Source organism: Mytilus galloprovincialis, chromosome 14 (genome assembly GCF_965363235.1).
Source record: "Mytilus galloprovincialis chromosome 14, xbMytGall1.hap1.1, whole genome shotgun sequence".
In the NCBI taxonomy this organism is placed as follows: Eukaryota; Metazoa; Mollusca; class Bivalvia; order Mytilida; family Mytilidae; genus Mytilus; species Mytilus galloprovincialis.
Window position 1 is genome coordinate 40,032,313 of NC_134851.1, and position 17,068 is coordinate 40,049,380.

A 17,068-nucleotide genomic window follows, 5' to 3' on the forward strand; every position below is an offset into this window, starting at 1 on the left:
AGTGATTGCTATTTCAATCTTTGAGGAATGTTCAGTAGAATATACAATAAATATAGGCCAAGAGACAATTGCCTAACAAGAAATCAATCATTCGATGATTATCTCTTTAAAATTTGATACACTATAAACGATAGATACTGCAACAGTAGTCAAGTGTTCGAGTACTCATTGACATCCATTTATTAAAAATGATAAAGGTATGTTTTAATATATATATTTTTTTAATATATAGTAGTATCTTTTCTTGAAGAAGTATTAGACAGAAACCCTAAAGCTCCAGATTTGTGGCATCTTTAAATATAGCTACTGGTACTGGAGAAGGGTGACATCGTTACAATATATTCTGGAACAGGAAAAGCCGGTAATGTCATTATGATAACAATACATAATTGTGCCTAAAGTAGTGGCATTGTTAAAAGATGCTGGTTGTTGAGAAGGATGACGTTGTTTTTAAATACATCATGTTGTGAGGATCGAGACATTTTTTAATAACAGATGTTAGTGTAAGAGATAAGTGACACTATAACAATAAAACATGTTGCTGTAGAAGGCTGTTATTAAAATACAGGCTGGTGGTTGCCAAATATGTTGTTAAATGTTGCATCTAGAAATAGTATACGATATGGATAGGCATTTATCCAACTAAGAAACAGATCTTTCATTTAGACTAATGTGTAGGTTTAGAGGATGAAGGGGAGGACTATGTTTTTTTTTTAATCTTGCCTCATTCCCAAGAATCTAATTATTAGAAAACAATAATGAAACACTTTATTTTGATAATCATACACAAACAAGATACTGTTAGCAATTAATCATTGTTGCTTTTTACATATTAAAATTGATGATCGATGGCTAGCCCTGGGAAATGTTGAAATGTAATTTCTTATTTTTCAACGTTTAGTCTGTTATCGTGATATCTTCTATAAAATGTTTTCAAAATCAGTCCTCACTTCTGTCAATGAAATTTTCAAGACCCTCAATGTCAACAAAGTCTTCTTCGTCACCACTGGATATACTCCGCGTGTCGATGACACTACTGCCTCCTTCTGAATTAAGTACCTCGCTATATACTGTTCTGTTTTCAATACCTCTGATCCGCACATCTTGTGACGTAGACGGTTGGAAATACACGTCGGAATAATTCAACTGTCCTGTCTGAAATGTAATGGAATCATTAATTTTGTATGTGCAATTATCTGCAATATCTTAGTAATAAATCATAAACTTTCAAATATAGGTAATCAAAAACATAATACAAACGTTGAAAGCTTTTACACAGAAAACAACCAGATATATAACCAAATCCTGACAGGAAATCAGACCTAATGATGATGGAGAAATTATCTTCAATTTAGAATAATTTGAGAAGTGATACAGTTTTTAAAATATATATTAACTTTAGTTCGTGACATGTGGTTCTGAACATACTTCAGTTCGTTAACTATGAAATGCAAAGAACAAGAACAGAAAGATACTAAGTCCTTCGAGTTAAGACCCCTTGCTCAAAACCACTTCCTTTCAAGTATTATTTTGTCATGTAATCATCTATTTACAAGTCAGCATGTCACCATATACTATATGAATCTTTTTTAATCCACTTCTTAAATCATTTAGAAAGTGTAAATCTTCTCATCTCTTAGTCAAACCTGGACATTTTTATCGGTGTCGTGTATTTATTTCTAGTATTAGTCTTACTAATTATTGTATGTCATATAATGAATTTTGTTACACATTTGTATCATTTGGCACTTTGTGTTGCATATATATTTGCCTCGTTATCATTTTACGTTAGTAATTCTATCAATATTCCTATCCCAAACAAGGCAATACATAAGTCTAGTTACTTACCAATGGACGTATGTTCTCCTCATGACTGTATGTTTCATAGTTATATTCTGAAAGAAGATCATTATAAATGACTTTAAAAGTTAATAAATACCCTTACAAATCTGTAAGTAAATTGGTCATTTGGATAACCAAAAAGATTAACGAACAAACAGTACAATAACAGGCTTTTAAAATTCTAGTTGATATTTAAAATTTTATAGAAAAATCTTACCAATGACTTATCCGCTAGCTTGAAGGGGTCTTGGTCGAAATGCTATTGCATCCTGATACACAATATTCTCAACAGGCACTGGCTGACCTACGATAAAAATAAAAATGAGACATGGATTACTAAAGATGAAGAATGTCGAAATAGAAAATCACTAAAGTACCAATAGAGCAGAACTGTTACAACAACAAAAAACACAAACCCCCATCTCAAGATTTGAAACAATAATGGCGAGAGTTAGAAAATTCTTTATATATTGTCCTGCAATTGATTTAAAAAACAATTCGCGAACTGATTCAGCAACATTTGTTAAATATCTGCAATTTAAATTGAAAAAAACGAAAAGAAGCTTTAATTTGATTCTCAAAATGCAGATTTCGTCGACGATTCACTAATCAGTTATACCTGAATCAAATCAATTAGAACGTCTAGTGAAATAAGATTTCGTTTCATTTCTCTAGTCAGTCGCATTAGGACAATACCATGCATTAGAAGACCAAGTCAAATACTGATTTGTTTAAAATTTAAACCCAATATATCAATAACATATCAAGTCAACAGAATGATGTGCATAATGGGCTAGTGATTTCTTAAATTACACTTGTAACGAGTTGGATGAGTAATGTATATATCGTAGACTAATTCATCCTCAAAGTTACTTAACTTATTTTGACAAAATTGAACTATACCAGCTGCTATTAATATTTCACTATTCCACTTTCATTAATAAATGTCCAGTAGTCAGCACCTCGGTGTTGACATGAATATCAAATATATGGTCATTTTTATAAATTTCCTGTGTACACAACTTTTAGAAAAACTAAGGATTTTCTTATCCCAGGAGTAGATTGCCTTAGCCGCATTTGGCACAACGTTTTAGAATTTTGGGTCCTCAATGCTCTTCAACTTTGTTCTTGTTTGGTTTTGAACTTTTTTGACCTGAGCGTCACTGATGAGTCTTATTGTAGACGAAATGCGCGTCTGGCGTATAAAATCATAATCTTGGTACCTTTGATAACTATTTTATATATCTTGTTGCTAGTGTCCCTTTCACAAATAGTTTGCAATTATTTAAGACTATTATTTCAAATTCTAATACATATTTTACCTTCTACCAACGCTGGTATGTCGTCCACTATTCTGAAATAAAGGAAAATGGAAACCATCATTATTGCATCAATACTAGTATTAAAAAAAAGTAGATAATGTTTGATTTTGTTTTAATTTGAAAGTGTTCATCAAGTAAGAAAAAAAAAGATATTGAAGCAAAAAACATGAGCGAATTTTGTAAAATTTCTTAGAATTTCTGTATGTTAAAAACTTATGGATAAGATTCAATATACACAATGTTATTTCACTATAAATGCCTCTTGTTTCTAAATAAACCACATGTTATAATGAACCAGTAAAAACTAAAGATTTATCTGTGAATACCAGAATCTGATTATCAAGTAGGTCTAAATGGAGTTGAACAGCTAATTTCAACCATACCTTCTCTCTCTGTTTCTTTTTCTTTTCAATTTCAGGAAAACTGTAACAAAAAGGAATCTTTAATAATACATTGAATAAATATTTCAATGTTGATACTGTGATGATTTGCAAATGCTAGAAGGCCACATTTTTGATTTTGAAAACAACAAAACAAATCTAAATACAGAAATTAAACCTTCAACTTTCCATTACAATAATAATAAAAATTGTCAGTTGTAATCAGAAAAACTGTGTCCTGCTAGACTTATATTTTAATGTGCCATCATAATTTTTCTAAATCATATCTTAATTATCTTGTTATAAAATTACATGTATGTGCTACACATGGTCTTAATTTAAGATCTAAATGCTACTTTTCCTCATTAATCTAAAGATTTAGTTTAACTAAAATAGTATTTATCATGCTTATTGTGGCATATTACCTGCTGCTACTAAAACAGGGACACACATAACCAAAACTACTAAAACGGTAATACTTGCAACCTTGGTACTATTGATAATTTTCTCTTCTGAAATAAAAACAAGAGAAGAAGGAATCATTATTATTCTTATAAATTGGATGTGTGTATGTTGTTACTATCAATTGTTTATGATTTAAACTTGGAGAAAATAGTAAGTTCTAAATTACTGATATGATTCAGAGTTCTCTTTTTCGTAGATTAGATTTTAAAAATATTTTGAAATTATTATGAAATGTAGGTTGTTCGTGTTGTTTATTCTTTAGTTTTCTATGTTGTGTCGTGTGTGCTGTTTGTTTGTCTTTTTCATTTTTAGTCATGGCGTTGTCAGTTTGTTTTAGATTTATGAGTTTGACTGTCCCTTTGGTATCTTTAGTCCCTCTTTTCTAACTATTTGTACTTTATAAAGCATGCTAGGCAAAATTGAAATAGGAAGAATTTGGCTACTTTTCGTTTAAGGTTCTGTCTAGTCATAGATGATTTCCACTTTTCGGTATTTATGCATTCTTTGAATTCTCATATTTGGGTTAACATTGTTTAGGCGTAACTGCTTAAGCCAAAACTCAAAGAGAACTCTGGACACATCATATATATCAAAGTGTCAATATTTATTTTGCCAACAGATCATTCACTTAATTCAACGATAGAACTGACGTTTTCCAAGTTTTTTATGTTTTCATCACGGCCTGCGTCTTAGCAACGTAGACCGTTTACCAAAATAAAGACAGCAAATGCAGGATACCAAAACCAAAACTTTATCGTCATTGTTATACTAGAAGATAAATGCACATTGCTCCTAATGAATCAGAAATATAGAACGTATGGCCTTTTTGCTTGTTTATGAAGGTATTGTAAAGATTGTTTGTGCCAAAAGTACATGACTTTTGTATGATACAATCTTACCTGTTGTGACTAGTTTTATTTCTACTTCAAAACTGTTATTGCCATAAACATTACATAGTGTTACAGTGTAAACATGTGAGTTACTATTATTTGATATGTTGAAGCTCAAAACGACACCAAATGCCTCTACAGTTATTTCTGTTCCATGAAAGATTGTTGTACTATTTACACTTGTCATCTGCATTAAAGCTGGTATCTCTTTATTATCACTTTTTACGTTATACGATTGTATCATAGATTTAGTGTAAACGATAAATTCCAGATATAACTTTTGTCCTTGTTGACTATATTGCTTATATTTAGTTTTCTCCACAAATACGGGTGGGCCTAAAATATAATAATATTAACAGTTTGATAATACAACGAAAAATAGAGTAAACATACATAAAGAATGGAAAACATCAATATCAAAATGTTCAAGAAATGTTGCGTACAGTATACAGACAATTGTTCTACATATTGATCTCGGCTAATTGAGTGTCAGATTTAAACAAAAGAATACCAATAGTTCCTACGTCTTAGCTTATTACTTGCAATGACTTAGCAAGAAGATGTGAAATAAACGATTCTTGAATTTGCAGTATTTTGTATACAGTACTTTTAATTCTACAGTTAATGATTTGGTTTGATGGAATTATGGCAGAAAGGCATATTCATCAAGAGAATTTCTTAAAAAATTTGAATGTCTGATTCATAATTTTGTGTTTTGTACATGTTGATACAAATGGAAGGTTCCAACTAGAAACTCATGTAAACATTTTAGGAACAGCTATATGTCTTCTGCTATTTGGTCGGGTTGTTGTTTTTGACACTTTACTTCTATCCTATTAAATAGCATTAGAAGAGTGTTTGAGAAAACAGAAATCTAAGCTTCGAAAATGGTTCCAATGTATAAGAATTAAAAAAGACAAACTTCATTCTTTTTTATGTTAACTTGTCGACTGTGCTGCTCCGTGTACTAGTGTAATATAACTCATATGTATGATTCCTTAACACATGTACAACGCAATGTCAGGTAAAATAATAGTTTTTTCCTGTATACTTTTTTCAGCTTATAATAGGTGATACCAGATTAAAATGATATATAAAAGAAAGAGAAAGAGAACCGAAAAAGCTATCAATAATTCTGTTATATTCAAACGTATTACCATTTGCAATAACGCAGATTTGTCCTTTCTGAAAACTATTGCCGGTAATATCAACGACTCCGTTTGACACGGTACATATGTAGATACCGTTGTCCTGATACCGTTTTATCTTGTTTGCAATTTGAGGTAAAGTTACTTTTCCATCAGTGGTAGCATTTAAGTATCGAATGTGTTCGCCGAAGTATGACAGATGCTCCCATTGGCTATATGTATACTTTGAAGGTACCCCGTAAGCAAAACACTGTAGAGTTCTGGAGACTTCTTTTTCAGTAACATTCACGTGTTGATCAGGAATATCGGGAGGATCTGAAAGAATGATTTGTTCTTTAATTTAAAATAAAAAGAATATATATATTGGCTTTAAGTAAAAAGAAATCTTTGATTACATGTAAATCTTTATATTTTTTCGCTATTCTTTCAATTATAAGATTGTAGAAATAAAATAATATTATAGTTAAAAAAATCATTAAGAAAATGTCTATTGTTTATCAGCTAATATTATTTGTATCTGACAGATTTTTGAAAGCCAAGGATAACATTTATTGTCTTTTAAAGTTGCATAGATTTCGTCATCGGGAATACAAAGAATGCTCTTCCAATAACATGTCAGACATATTATCATTTTCAAAATATAATGCATTCTGGTTAATATTAGCATGATCATTTTACCCTGCCTGAGCACTTAAGATTATCCCAGCTTCGAGTGGGGATCATCTTCGATGTTTGGCGTTTCTCGTCGTATTTTCATCCTATCTTTTAAGATCGTAAATCAAAAGGTTATGAATGTCTTACACTTTCGAATTCTAAAACAGTCGAAATTATTAAATGACTTCACGTTCATATTAAGGTTGGAACAGTAAAAATACTGTTCGGAAGGATAGCTATGAGCATAATGAATCATCAATTTATTAGGCATACTGACATATTGGGTAGTGAATACTAAAAATGATATAACGGCAGCATCCAGATTAGCGTTTTTTCCGTAATTTCGAAAAAAAATCAAAAAAAATCACCGTGATATTATCACAATTTTCAAAATTGAACTAATTTAAAATAACAACTTACACAAAACTGTAACTATAACATCATCATGGACAATTCCTATTTCGTTTTCTGCAAAACATCTATATTCACCGCTTTTAGAACGATTCACGTTTATAATGTCATGACAAAGAACATTCGTATTATACCTCGAAGACAATACTAAACTGTTTATCGTCCACCATATTTCAATTGTTGATGTTCGGCTTTCAGAGCAACAGCATAGTGTTACGGACTGTCCCTCATAAACCTTGTCTGGAGTATAGTTCATTGTTATATGTGGTTTATCTTTAAAAAAAAAGAAGTTATTTCAAAATAATTAGGATTTTTCACGCGTCATTATATTTTGTACAAATCATTATAATAATGTTATGTGGTGTTTGTATAACATGGTGAAATGTGTGTAAACAGTCAGCAGAATCTATATATATGTGCTACCTTTGCTGGTATAATTTTTAAATTAAAAGTGCATTATGAATGCCACTATACGATAAGTTGTCACCTTTTCTATCCGTACAAATCTGCATTAACAAATCCAATTTTAACTTTAATATTCGAAATGATATGTGTTCGAAAAACAAATCTGCCTTTTTCTCGTGTATCATCAATATTGAAGACATTGAAGGATTGGAAATACTATGATGCAGACATAATCATAAAATCAAATTCATAAAAACAAATTTATAAAAACAAATTCATAAAAACAAATTCATAAAATCCAGCAATAGAAGAAATATTCCATGTCATTCTATTTCAATATATCATTAACTCGTATATTTTAACTAATTTGATTCGTTCAGGGATAGTCACAAGTAAACTTTTATTTGTGAAGGTAAATAGAAAACGGCGGATAGCAACAAGCATATGGCACACTTATTTTAAGAATATCTAAAAACCGATATACTTTGTGACGTCATCGATTATTTGAAGACAAACATCTTCAAATACATAAGATGTACAAAAAAAATATTAGATAAAATAAAATAATAACTAATATGTTGTTATTGTGAAACATGAATAAGAGACAATATGATTATCTATAAAATTCCAACAAAATGAAATGATGGAATATATGACACTGACGATTTTCATATAAATATTGTCGGAAATTTATAATATATCAATTATAGCCTTTGTTTTGTGTTACTAAACGATATATCGACCAAAAAAAGTGTATCGATCTCGGACTTTGTCCTCAGTACATATATTTCTTCCAACTCAATATATCCTTGTTTCGATATTCATTCTGTGATTTGTTTTAAAGTTATCAAAGATACCATGCTTATGATTTTATACGCAAGACACGCGTTTCGTCATCATAAGACTCATCAGTGACACTAGGATCAAAACAGTTAGGTAAGCACAAGTATAAAGTTGAAGAACATTGACGACCTACAATTCAAAAACGTTGAGACAAATACAGTTAAGGTAATCTATGCCTGGGATAAGAAAATCCTTAGTATTTCTTAAAAGTCACCTTTTGCAAACCGTTAATTTATAAAAACGATCATAACTTTGATATTCATGTCAACACCGAAGTGCTGACTACTGGTGATACCATCGGGAACGAACATCCACAAGCAGTGACATCGACCCAGTGGTGTAAATAGTTATCAAAAGTTCTTGTTATAAGAGATAGCTTAATACAGTTTTCCCATATGTCAACAATGGTAACAGCTTTGTTTTGTTACTGGTAAAAAAAAATCATGTGATAAAAAAATGTAACCTAATTGAACGACCCCTGTAAACTCAAACATATCAAAGAGATTATCCTTTTAAATTTCGTCTTTGACAAATACAACTGACAAACAGATACAATATACAACAAAAATAGTGAAGAAGACATAATTGTGAATTGAGATTTTAGATAGAATTTACAGAGTAGGGAATATTTAAACATAAAAACAAGATAAAGGAAGAAGATTCAGAGAATGACGTTGTGCATGTTGTGATGAAATATAAAGAAGAAGAGAATAATGTATCAAAGCATTACAAAATAAATTAAAAGAACTGATGATATTGAAAATAACATTTTCACACAACTTATATATTGTTTTTCAAAACCCCAAAATATATACCAAATACATGTATTCTGAACTCCAATGCCAGTTAAAAATGGAGAGGTCCATACAAGATATGATGTGCAAGAATTATAGAACAGTTTTAGAATGGAAAATATTTTCTTAACAAATGTATCATAAGATAAACTATGTAGAGATATATCAAAAATGACAATTAATTCCAAATATTTTACTAGAAGTTTATTGAGAATCTTGGTGTAACAAAACTATTCAGAAATAAGAGGTAAGCATAGCAAACATTTGCTATGTTTAGTTTAAGAAAAGAAAACAATTACGAGTTACACAAAAATAAGAAAACATGATTGAATATTCAATCAGATTTGTTGATGAACTCAAGTTCTAAATCAAAATAATCAGTATGCTTCGTATTGAACATTTTAATGAAAAAATACAAATGCAGATATATCTTTCGTGAGATAAAATAAACTAATAGTAGAAACTAGCAGTGATTTATGTTGGTTCTCCCACTTTTAATAACTGTATGGTTGATTTAAAAAAGATGCTCCTGGTAGAGATGCTTACCTTTTTTTTCGGTGTGTATCATTGAACCATATGCCTTTATTTGACGAGTATTTAGTGGTGAAGGTAGATACATAGAACCTGTACAGAAAACATTTGCTAAGCTTAGTTTAAGAAAAGAAAAAAATGATGAGTTACACAGAAAATATGAATGACCATTTTATATAAGATCTGTTGATGAACTCAAGTTCTGAATCAAAATAATCAGTATGCTTCGTATTGGACATTTTTATTGGAAAATATGAATGCAGATACTGTAAACCAACTTATTTTCGCGAGCGATTTATGTTCTCGACTTTCGCGAGTAGAAAAAAAAACGCGAATATGTAAAACTTGGATCTATCCTTATTAAACTTAATCAAGTAAATCAGGATATCGCGAAATTAAATAGCCGCGAAGTGCTCAAGAAAGGGTAAAACGCGAAGTAAAGTATGCGCAAAAATAAGTTGGTTTACAGTATATCTTTCGTGAGATCAAATAAACTAACAGTAGTGATTATTTTGGTTGTTTCTCCAACTTTTAATAACTGTATTATTGATATTAAACAAATACTTCTTGTATATATGCTTACCTTTTTTTCGGTGTATAATTGAATCACATGCCTTGATATCACGGGTATTCAGTGGTGACGGTAGTTGCACAGAATCTGTAAGGAAAACAAATCTTAGTCATTTGAATTATAAACGGATTTAAATATGAAAAGTTTTATGTCAAATAGTTTTTTATGGGATTTCGTAATCTGTTTTTACTATACTTTGCTGAACAGAAAGAAAAAAAAACAACTTACGAACAAAATCCATGAACGAATCTTTAAACGTTTTAAGAATCAATGACAAAATAGAAATATTTCGTTCAAAATAGTAAATAAATATAAATACCAGTTTCATACAACACAAAGGTTAACACTTGCAGGGTATATAGTATATCAAATGACTTCATCATTTGATCTGTAACATATGGCAATAAGATTATTAAAACTTCTAAAATAATGATGATGATGATTTTGACGATTTGATGATGATGTTGTTGTTGATGTCTGCTCGATTGGTAGAATACTATTTAAATCCCAACTTATTATTATTTTGCTCTGCTTTGAAATCGATGTTAAAATAAGTCTAACATAGAAATAAATTCAGATGAATGGTTATCAAAATATATTTCATCCTTCCTGTTTCGTGACATTTTCAATGACCTCTCGAAAATAATTTCATTGTACATGTTATATCCTTGTTTTTCAATTTATTAATAAGGATGGGTGTGAGTTCATGTGAATGACTCAAATCAGGAACTTTTCTCATTAGAACCTGTTGCCTGAAAGAAGTTTTTATTTGGTAATGGTTAAAAAAAAAGAAAGATTTTCAAACATTTATTGAGAGCAGCAGTAGACTAAAATACACTTTATATAAGAGAAGTGGATCTAGTATGACTTTGTATAAAACAATTGATTGCCAAGCTTTTCATGCTTTCACAAGATGAATATATTGTTATTAGAAATACAATAACAACCAAAATCACACGTATCGTCTAGTAAGCAATCTAGAAAATCAATGACCTGAATAATGACACTACAATGAAATAAGGAAACAAATAACAGCCTCGTTGACAAATATAGAAAATAATTTGGAAGGATAAAACAATGTTCCTCAGCGCTCAATGCCATCCCTTACATGACATTACAGTGCTGTCTCAAATTTACAGGATGAGTTCGTTGTTATTAAATATTGAAAACAACACGCTTAATAATTTTTTCTGTCCGAAGCGCTTTTCTGGATTTACATTCATCAGGAAGGCTCAAAGCCAAACATTTGAAATCCGACGATGTATAAGTACCGAAACCGTTGAAGAGCTATAGTATATGTGAAAAAATACCTAAAATAAATAGCCAAATTATTCTGCGATTTCTTCCTGCAACGTAGTGTTTTTTTATTCATTGCCATATAAACAGAAGGCTTGCCATAAAATCAGATGCAAACCCAACATTCTTTCTTAAATGTCCTGTACAAAAATAAACAATTATGCAGAACAACTTATCAATTACAGTCTCGTGGGAAAAAACATTAACGACATTTGGAAGGATCAAATATATTCCTCATCGCTAAGTCCCATCTTTTATGTGGAAAGTAAAATCACAAAAATACTGAACTTAGAGGAAAATCTATTCGGAAAGTCCATAATCACATGGCAAAATCAAATAACAAAACGCATCAAAAACGAATGGACAAGAACTGTCATATTCCTGACTTGGTACAGGCATTTCAAATGTAGAAAATGGTGGATTAAACCTGGTTCTATAGCGCTAACCCTCTTACTTTAATGACAGTCTCATCAATTTCCGATATATTTACATTGATGCGTTAAATAAACAGACAAAATATGGGTACATCAGTCATCATCGTATGATGTGGAACAGTGCTGTCGCATATTCACAGGAGATTTATGTTGTTATTCTGCGATTTATATATTGCAATGTATCATTATATCATTTATTTATGTATTTCTCTGTGCTGAGTGTTCTTGCGTTTGTTTGTACTGTATTCCTGTTACGCAGTGTTTTCATTTTAAAGGCATCAATGTCATGTACTAAGTCAGGAATATGGCAGTTATTATCTAAATATAAAAAAAAAAGATGTGGTTTGATTGCCAATGAGACAACTGTCCACAAGAGACCAAAATGACACAGACATTAACAACTATAGGTCACCGTACGGCCTTCAACAATGAGCAAAGCCCATACCGCATAGTTAGCTATAAAAGGCCGTTTCTCTGTATGTTTGATTATCTTTTGTTGTAGTTCAGTGTTTCATTTTCTGCAATAGTTGATGGGTTTTTCTCGGTTTAGTTTGTTATATGGATTTAGTTTGATTCATCTAATTCTGACGATCTAATATCGGTATACCTCTGTTGATTTTATTAAGGGCACACGTTTGCCTTTTACTTAAAAAGTCATAAATAGGCCGTATGATGATATATAGTTGTTAATTTCTGTGTTATTTTGGTCTCTTATGGAGAGTTGTCTCATTGGCAATCATACCACATCTTCTTTTTTTATATATTAGATTTCAATCATGATAATTGGTCTATTCTTTTGACATGATGATTTTTTACTAAACACTACAAACTGACAATCAAACTGTTAAAATTAGATAGGAATTTAAAATACATCACACTTATATAATAGGAAATTTATTTTAAATCCAATATGATATAAATGTAATCCCTGCAATAAAGTTTTGAAAAATGGTCTGTATCTATGATGATAAGCTTTTTTTTAGGCTTTCACGTTACTTTTTGACTAGTAGCAGTTGTAAAGTGTACTGTATTACTTTCAAATCAAACTTAAAAAAGTAATGTACAAGACTTAGTATATGTATGAGTTATGTAGTTATGAAAGGACAAGTCAACATTCTACCAACATAAATAACGAAATATATTTGTTCTCCGTACATTTTCGTGATCTAGTTACTTTTTGCATTTTGTTTCTTCAAATTTCCAACTACCTCAGAGTGTGTACCATGATGTTCCTTGTGACTCTCGATAAAAACTTAAACCTCGTATGGACCATTACAACTCTGCTCGATTGGTGATGACGTTGATAGCTTGGTCTGCTATTTCGTGGGAACGTAAAAAAAAAAATCATGCCGACAGTTAAAACATGTTGGTATTAAAACAACTAACTTCGAATGAATTATTATTAAATCATCTGATATCCGTCCTGTTTAAGTATATTTTATATTCACATTCACTCCGGAACAAAATTTGATCCTCTAGTGAAAAATATATATTACAAAGAGAATAGTACAATCATGATACTCTGGTCTAGGGTGCAGGTGGTGTTAAAACGAACAATGAAAAGGAAATCATAGTAAAGTATAGAGTGACATAATTTTATATTGATAATCATCAATATTGATATTTTTTCCTTGTTTTACTTTATATGTCTTTATTTTTAATTGTTCATTATTGGGATATTTCGATTTTTTTTTATAGCATGATCGATATGCTTGCTATTCTACCAATTGATATAAGGGATACGGTTCAGTTACAGTTGATGTATCAGTCACTTTGCATGAATATTTGTCACCAGAACGTGTCTTTATTACTGTATTTATTTCCTTGACTTAACATATGGAGGTGAATGTTTTAAGGCGACGGGGGCGGTAGAACACGGGAAGAACATGTATCGAAATGAATTTTGTCCCTTCCCTTTAACCTGAATGAATGATGTATTTTGTCTCAAATATTAAACACTTAGTGTCATATATATGAAGCAAATATATGATACAAATTGCGTCGACGCCCTACGTGACAGAATGAAATTATCAAATTAGTTTCTAAGATAGTTCTTTGTTTCAAACAGTAGAAGAATTTTTAATTTAAGTGAACACGCACATACACTTACTCAGTTTGATAACTAGGAAAATACGTATCTTGACATTCATCATGTTCATTGCAGAACAGAACAAAACTTTCAAGCACTAAATGAGCGCATTCGTAAAACAAAACAGAGAAAATATGAAAATGTAGAAAGGTGATATGTTTGCCAAAGAGCATCCAATTATAAGAACCATTACAGATAAAAACTCATACTGCTCGGTTACCAACACAATGCTTCAACATGGCGACATTTAAAACAAACAGCCTTACTGTTACGAAAAACATAAAAAAGAACAAACACAAATATGTCGGACAGTGACAAACAATAAAAATGAATAACAAATTAACACGTTCATTACTAATATGGTCGGTTTCACATGCTTGTGTGAGCATAACCATCCCCTTATTTAGGACAGCACTGGTACAGCACCAGTAAGCTATTTTTCTAATATAAATCATAAATAGCGATTATCTATATTTTTTCCTTTATTTAGTGTATGTCATCAGAAAATTGCCATTCATTTCTTTGTTGTCTTACGCACTTAACTTTCTAAAAATTGTGTAAAACTAAACAAAAAAGAATTAAGAACTGAATTTTCCTGTAAAATACCGATTAAGAATCGTTGCCCTTTATTTTGAAAGCGTGCCGAACAGTTTAGTCATAAAAAAATTCACAATGGTAAAAAAATAAATCATTACTTTTGTTATAAAGTCAAGATCTCAACCACACTTTTTCAAAATGAAATCAACATGCGTTTGTGTTGTTTATTACATTTGTTTTTCGTTCATTATTTTGTTCATAAATCAGACTGTCGGTTTATTCTTTAAACTCTTGTTTCTTTGTTCTTTCGAGCCTTTTAAAGCTGACTATGCCTCATAGTTTTTTTTAGTGACCTGTTATAGTTTATTTCTGTGTTTTTTTGGCTCTTGTGTAGAGTTAACTCATTGACAATCATACCACATCTTCTTATTTTGATATTGTGTCCTCAATACTATTTCTTGCTTTTTAAATGAAGCATCATCTAGCAGTTAAAGCATGATTTCTTTTTGTCGTTCGTGAATTTTATGCACAATATAGCTTTAAACATCCATCATTTTATTCACATGTTTTTACATTGGTATGTGTTTTAGCTTTAAGTCCCTTTTAGTTTACCACGCCAAAGGGTCGATCAAGTGAAAATTTCTAATCACTTGATTAGCGTCCGTTGTACGTTAACTTTTTCAAATATATTCTCCTCTAAAACTGCTTGACCAAATCTAACCAACCTTGAATAAAGAAAAAATCAGAACTATCTATTATATTGGGGACACTTTCTTTGTTAAAGAGTATTCTTAGTGAAGACGACATTTTTGTTGCAAAAACAATAGCATAAACATAACAAATATAGCATTCCTAATAAACACTCCAAATCTTAATGTGGTGAAACATTTTGACAAAAGGAAAACCAAAAAAATGGTGTTTCTGATACAAAAAGTCTAATAATCAAAGGTAATACGAATGCAAAATGTCATCAAAGTTTGATTGGATTTTTTCCTTGTTAAAATGTCATATCTTTGTTAACATGTCATATTGCAATGGTTTATAATACAAAGAAAGAAACGATAAAGTAATCATCCTATAGCTACCTGACGTCCTACTGATACACTCATCAAACTTTCTTGAGAATTACACACAAAGACAAAGTAACTGTGTTTTTTTTAGTTTCTGGTGGCAACATCTCATAACAAAAGGAGAATTAATAGTCGAAGTTGGTCCTAATGACACTTATTTTTAGTTCTGATGACATTATCTCATATTATAGGAGATGAGAAATCATAGACGAAACTATTTTTTAAATAAATAAGGCCGTTAGTGTTCTCGTTTAAATTGTTTTACATTGTCATTTCGGGGCATTTTATTGTTGACTATGTGGTATGGGCTTTGCTCATTGTTAAAGGTCGTACGGTGACATATAGTTGTTAATTTCTGTGTCATTTTGTTCTCATGTGGAGAGTTGTCTCATTAGCAATCATACCACACCTTCTTTTTTATATTGAGCATCTTACCACGTCGTTCGCAAAACAATCTTCTTCAGAAGTTATAGACAAATTATCTTGAAACAGAGTAGCGAGCATACATAACATCATATCTTATACTATTTGATACTTTTTCATTTCTTCTTCGCACGAATACCTAATAATGTTTACCTTGGGATATAATATTGCTGAACACAGTTCAGTGAAGGCATAGGGAATTGCTGTCGTAAATAGCAAATGACTTAAAGATCAACCCCGCTATTTGGTATAGTCCGTGCTGCTCAGTCTTCAGTTTCTTTAGTGTGTCATTTGAACCGAGGATATATGACATCACATTGTTTGTATTACCAAACTGCAAATATCTGCGGTGTTTTACAGGAAAATTCAGTTCTTTGGAACGTATTTAAATAATATTATTTAGTGATTGCTATTTCAATCTTTGAGGGGCGTACAGTATAAAATACAATAAATGTAGGCCAAGAAACAATTTCCTCACAAGAAATCGATAATTCGATTATCTCTTTAAATTGATACTCGATATATACGATAGATACATCAGCAGTAGTCGAGTTTTCGAGTACTCGTTATCATCCCTTAACTAAAATGGTAAAGGTGTGTTTTAATTAATTTTTATTAATATATAGTAATATCTTTTCTTGAAGGAATATTAAAAAGAAACCCTGGAGCTCCAGATTTGTGGCATCTTCAAACTTAGCTACTAGTACTGGAGAAGGGTGACATCGCTACAATATAATATTGCACAGGAAAAGCCTATAATGATTGCAATACGCAATTGTGCCGAATATTAGTGGCAGTGTCAAAAGATGCTGGTGGTTGAGAAGGATGACCTTTTTCAATATATCATGTTGTGAGGAGACATTTTAATAAAAGAAATTAATGTAAGAGATTGGTGACAATGTAACAATAAAACATGTTGCTGTAGAAGGCTGTTATTACAATACAGGCTGGTGCTTGCCAAAT

General features: G+C 30.8%; 1 protein-coding gene across 1 annotated transcript; it reads right to left on the minus strand.

Annotated features, from left to right (window-relative positions):
- Positions 1 to 754: 754 nt before the first annotated feature.
- Positions 755 to 10,330, minus strand: LOC143058421 (uncharacterized). The gene is made up of 10 exons (XM_076231912.1): positions 10,269 to 10,330; positions 7,122 to 7,385; positions 6,057 to 6,362; positions 4,909 to 5,235; positions 3,970 to 4,056; positions 3,548 to 3,587; positions 3,165 to 3,196; positions 2,060 to 2,146; positions 1,849 to 1,895; positions 755 to 1,155 (listed from the first exon to the last, which is right to left on the minus strand). The coding sequence occupies exons 2-8, from the start codon at positions 7,366 to 7,368 to the stop codon at positions 2,067 to 2,069; spliced, it is 1,119 nt and encodes a 372-aa protein (XP_076088027.1). The 5' UTR covers positions 7,369 to 7,385; positions 10,269 to 10,330; the 3' UTR covers positions 755 to 1,155; positions 1,849 to 1,895; positions 2,060 to 2,066.
- Positions 10,331 to 17,068: the final 6,738 nt, after the last annotated feature.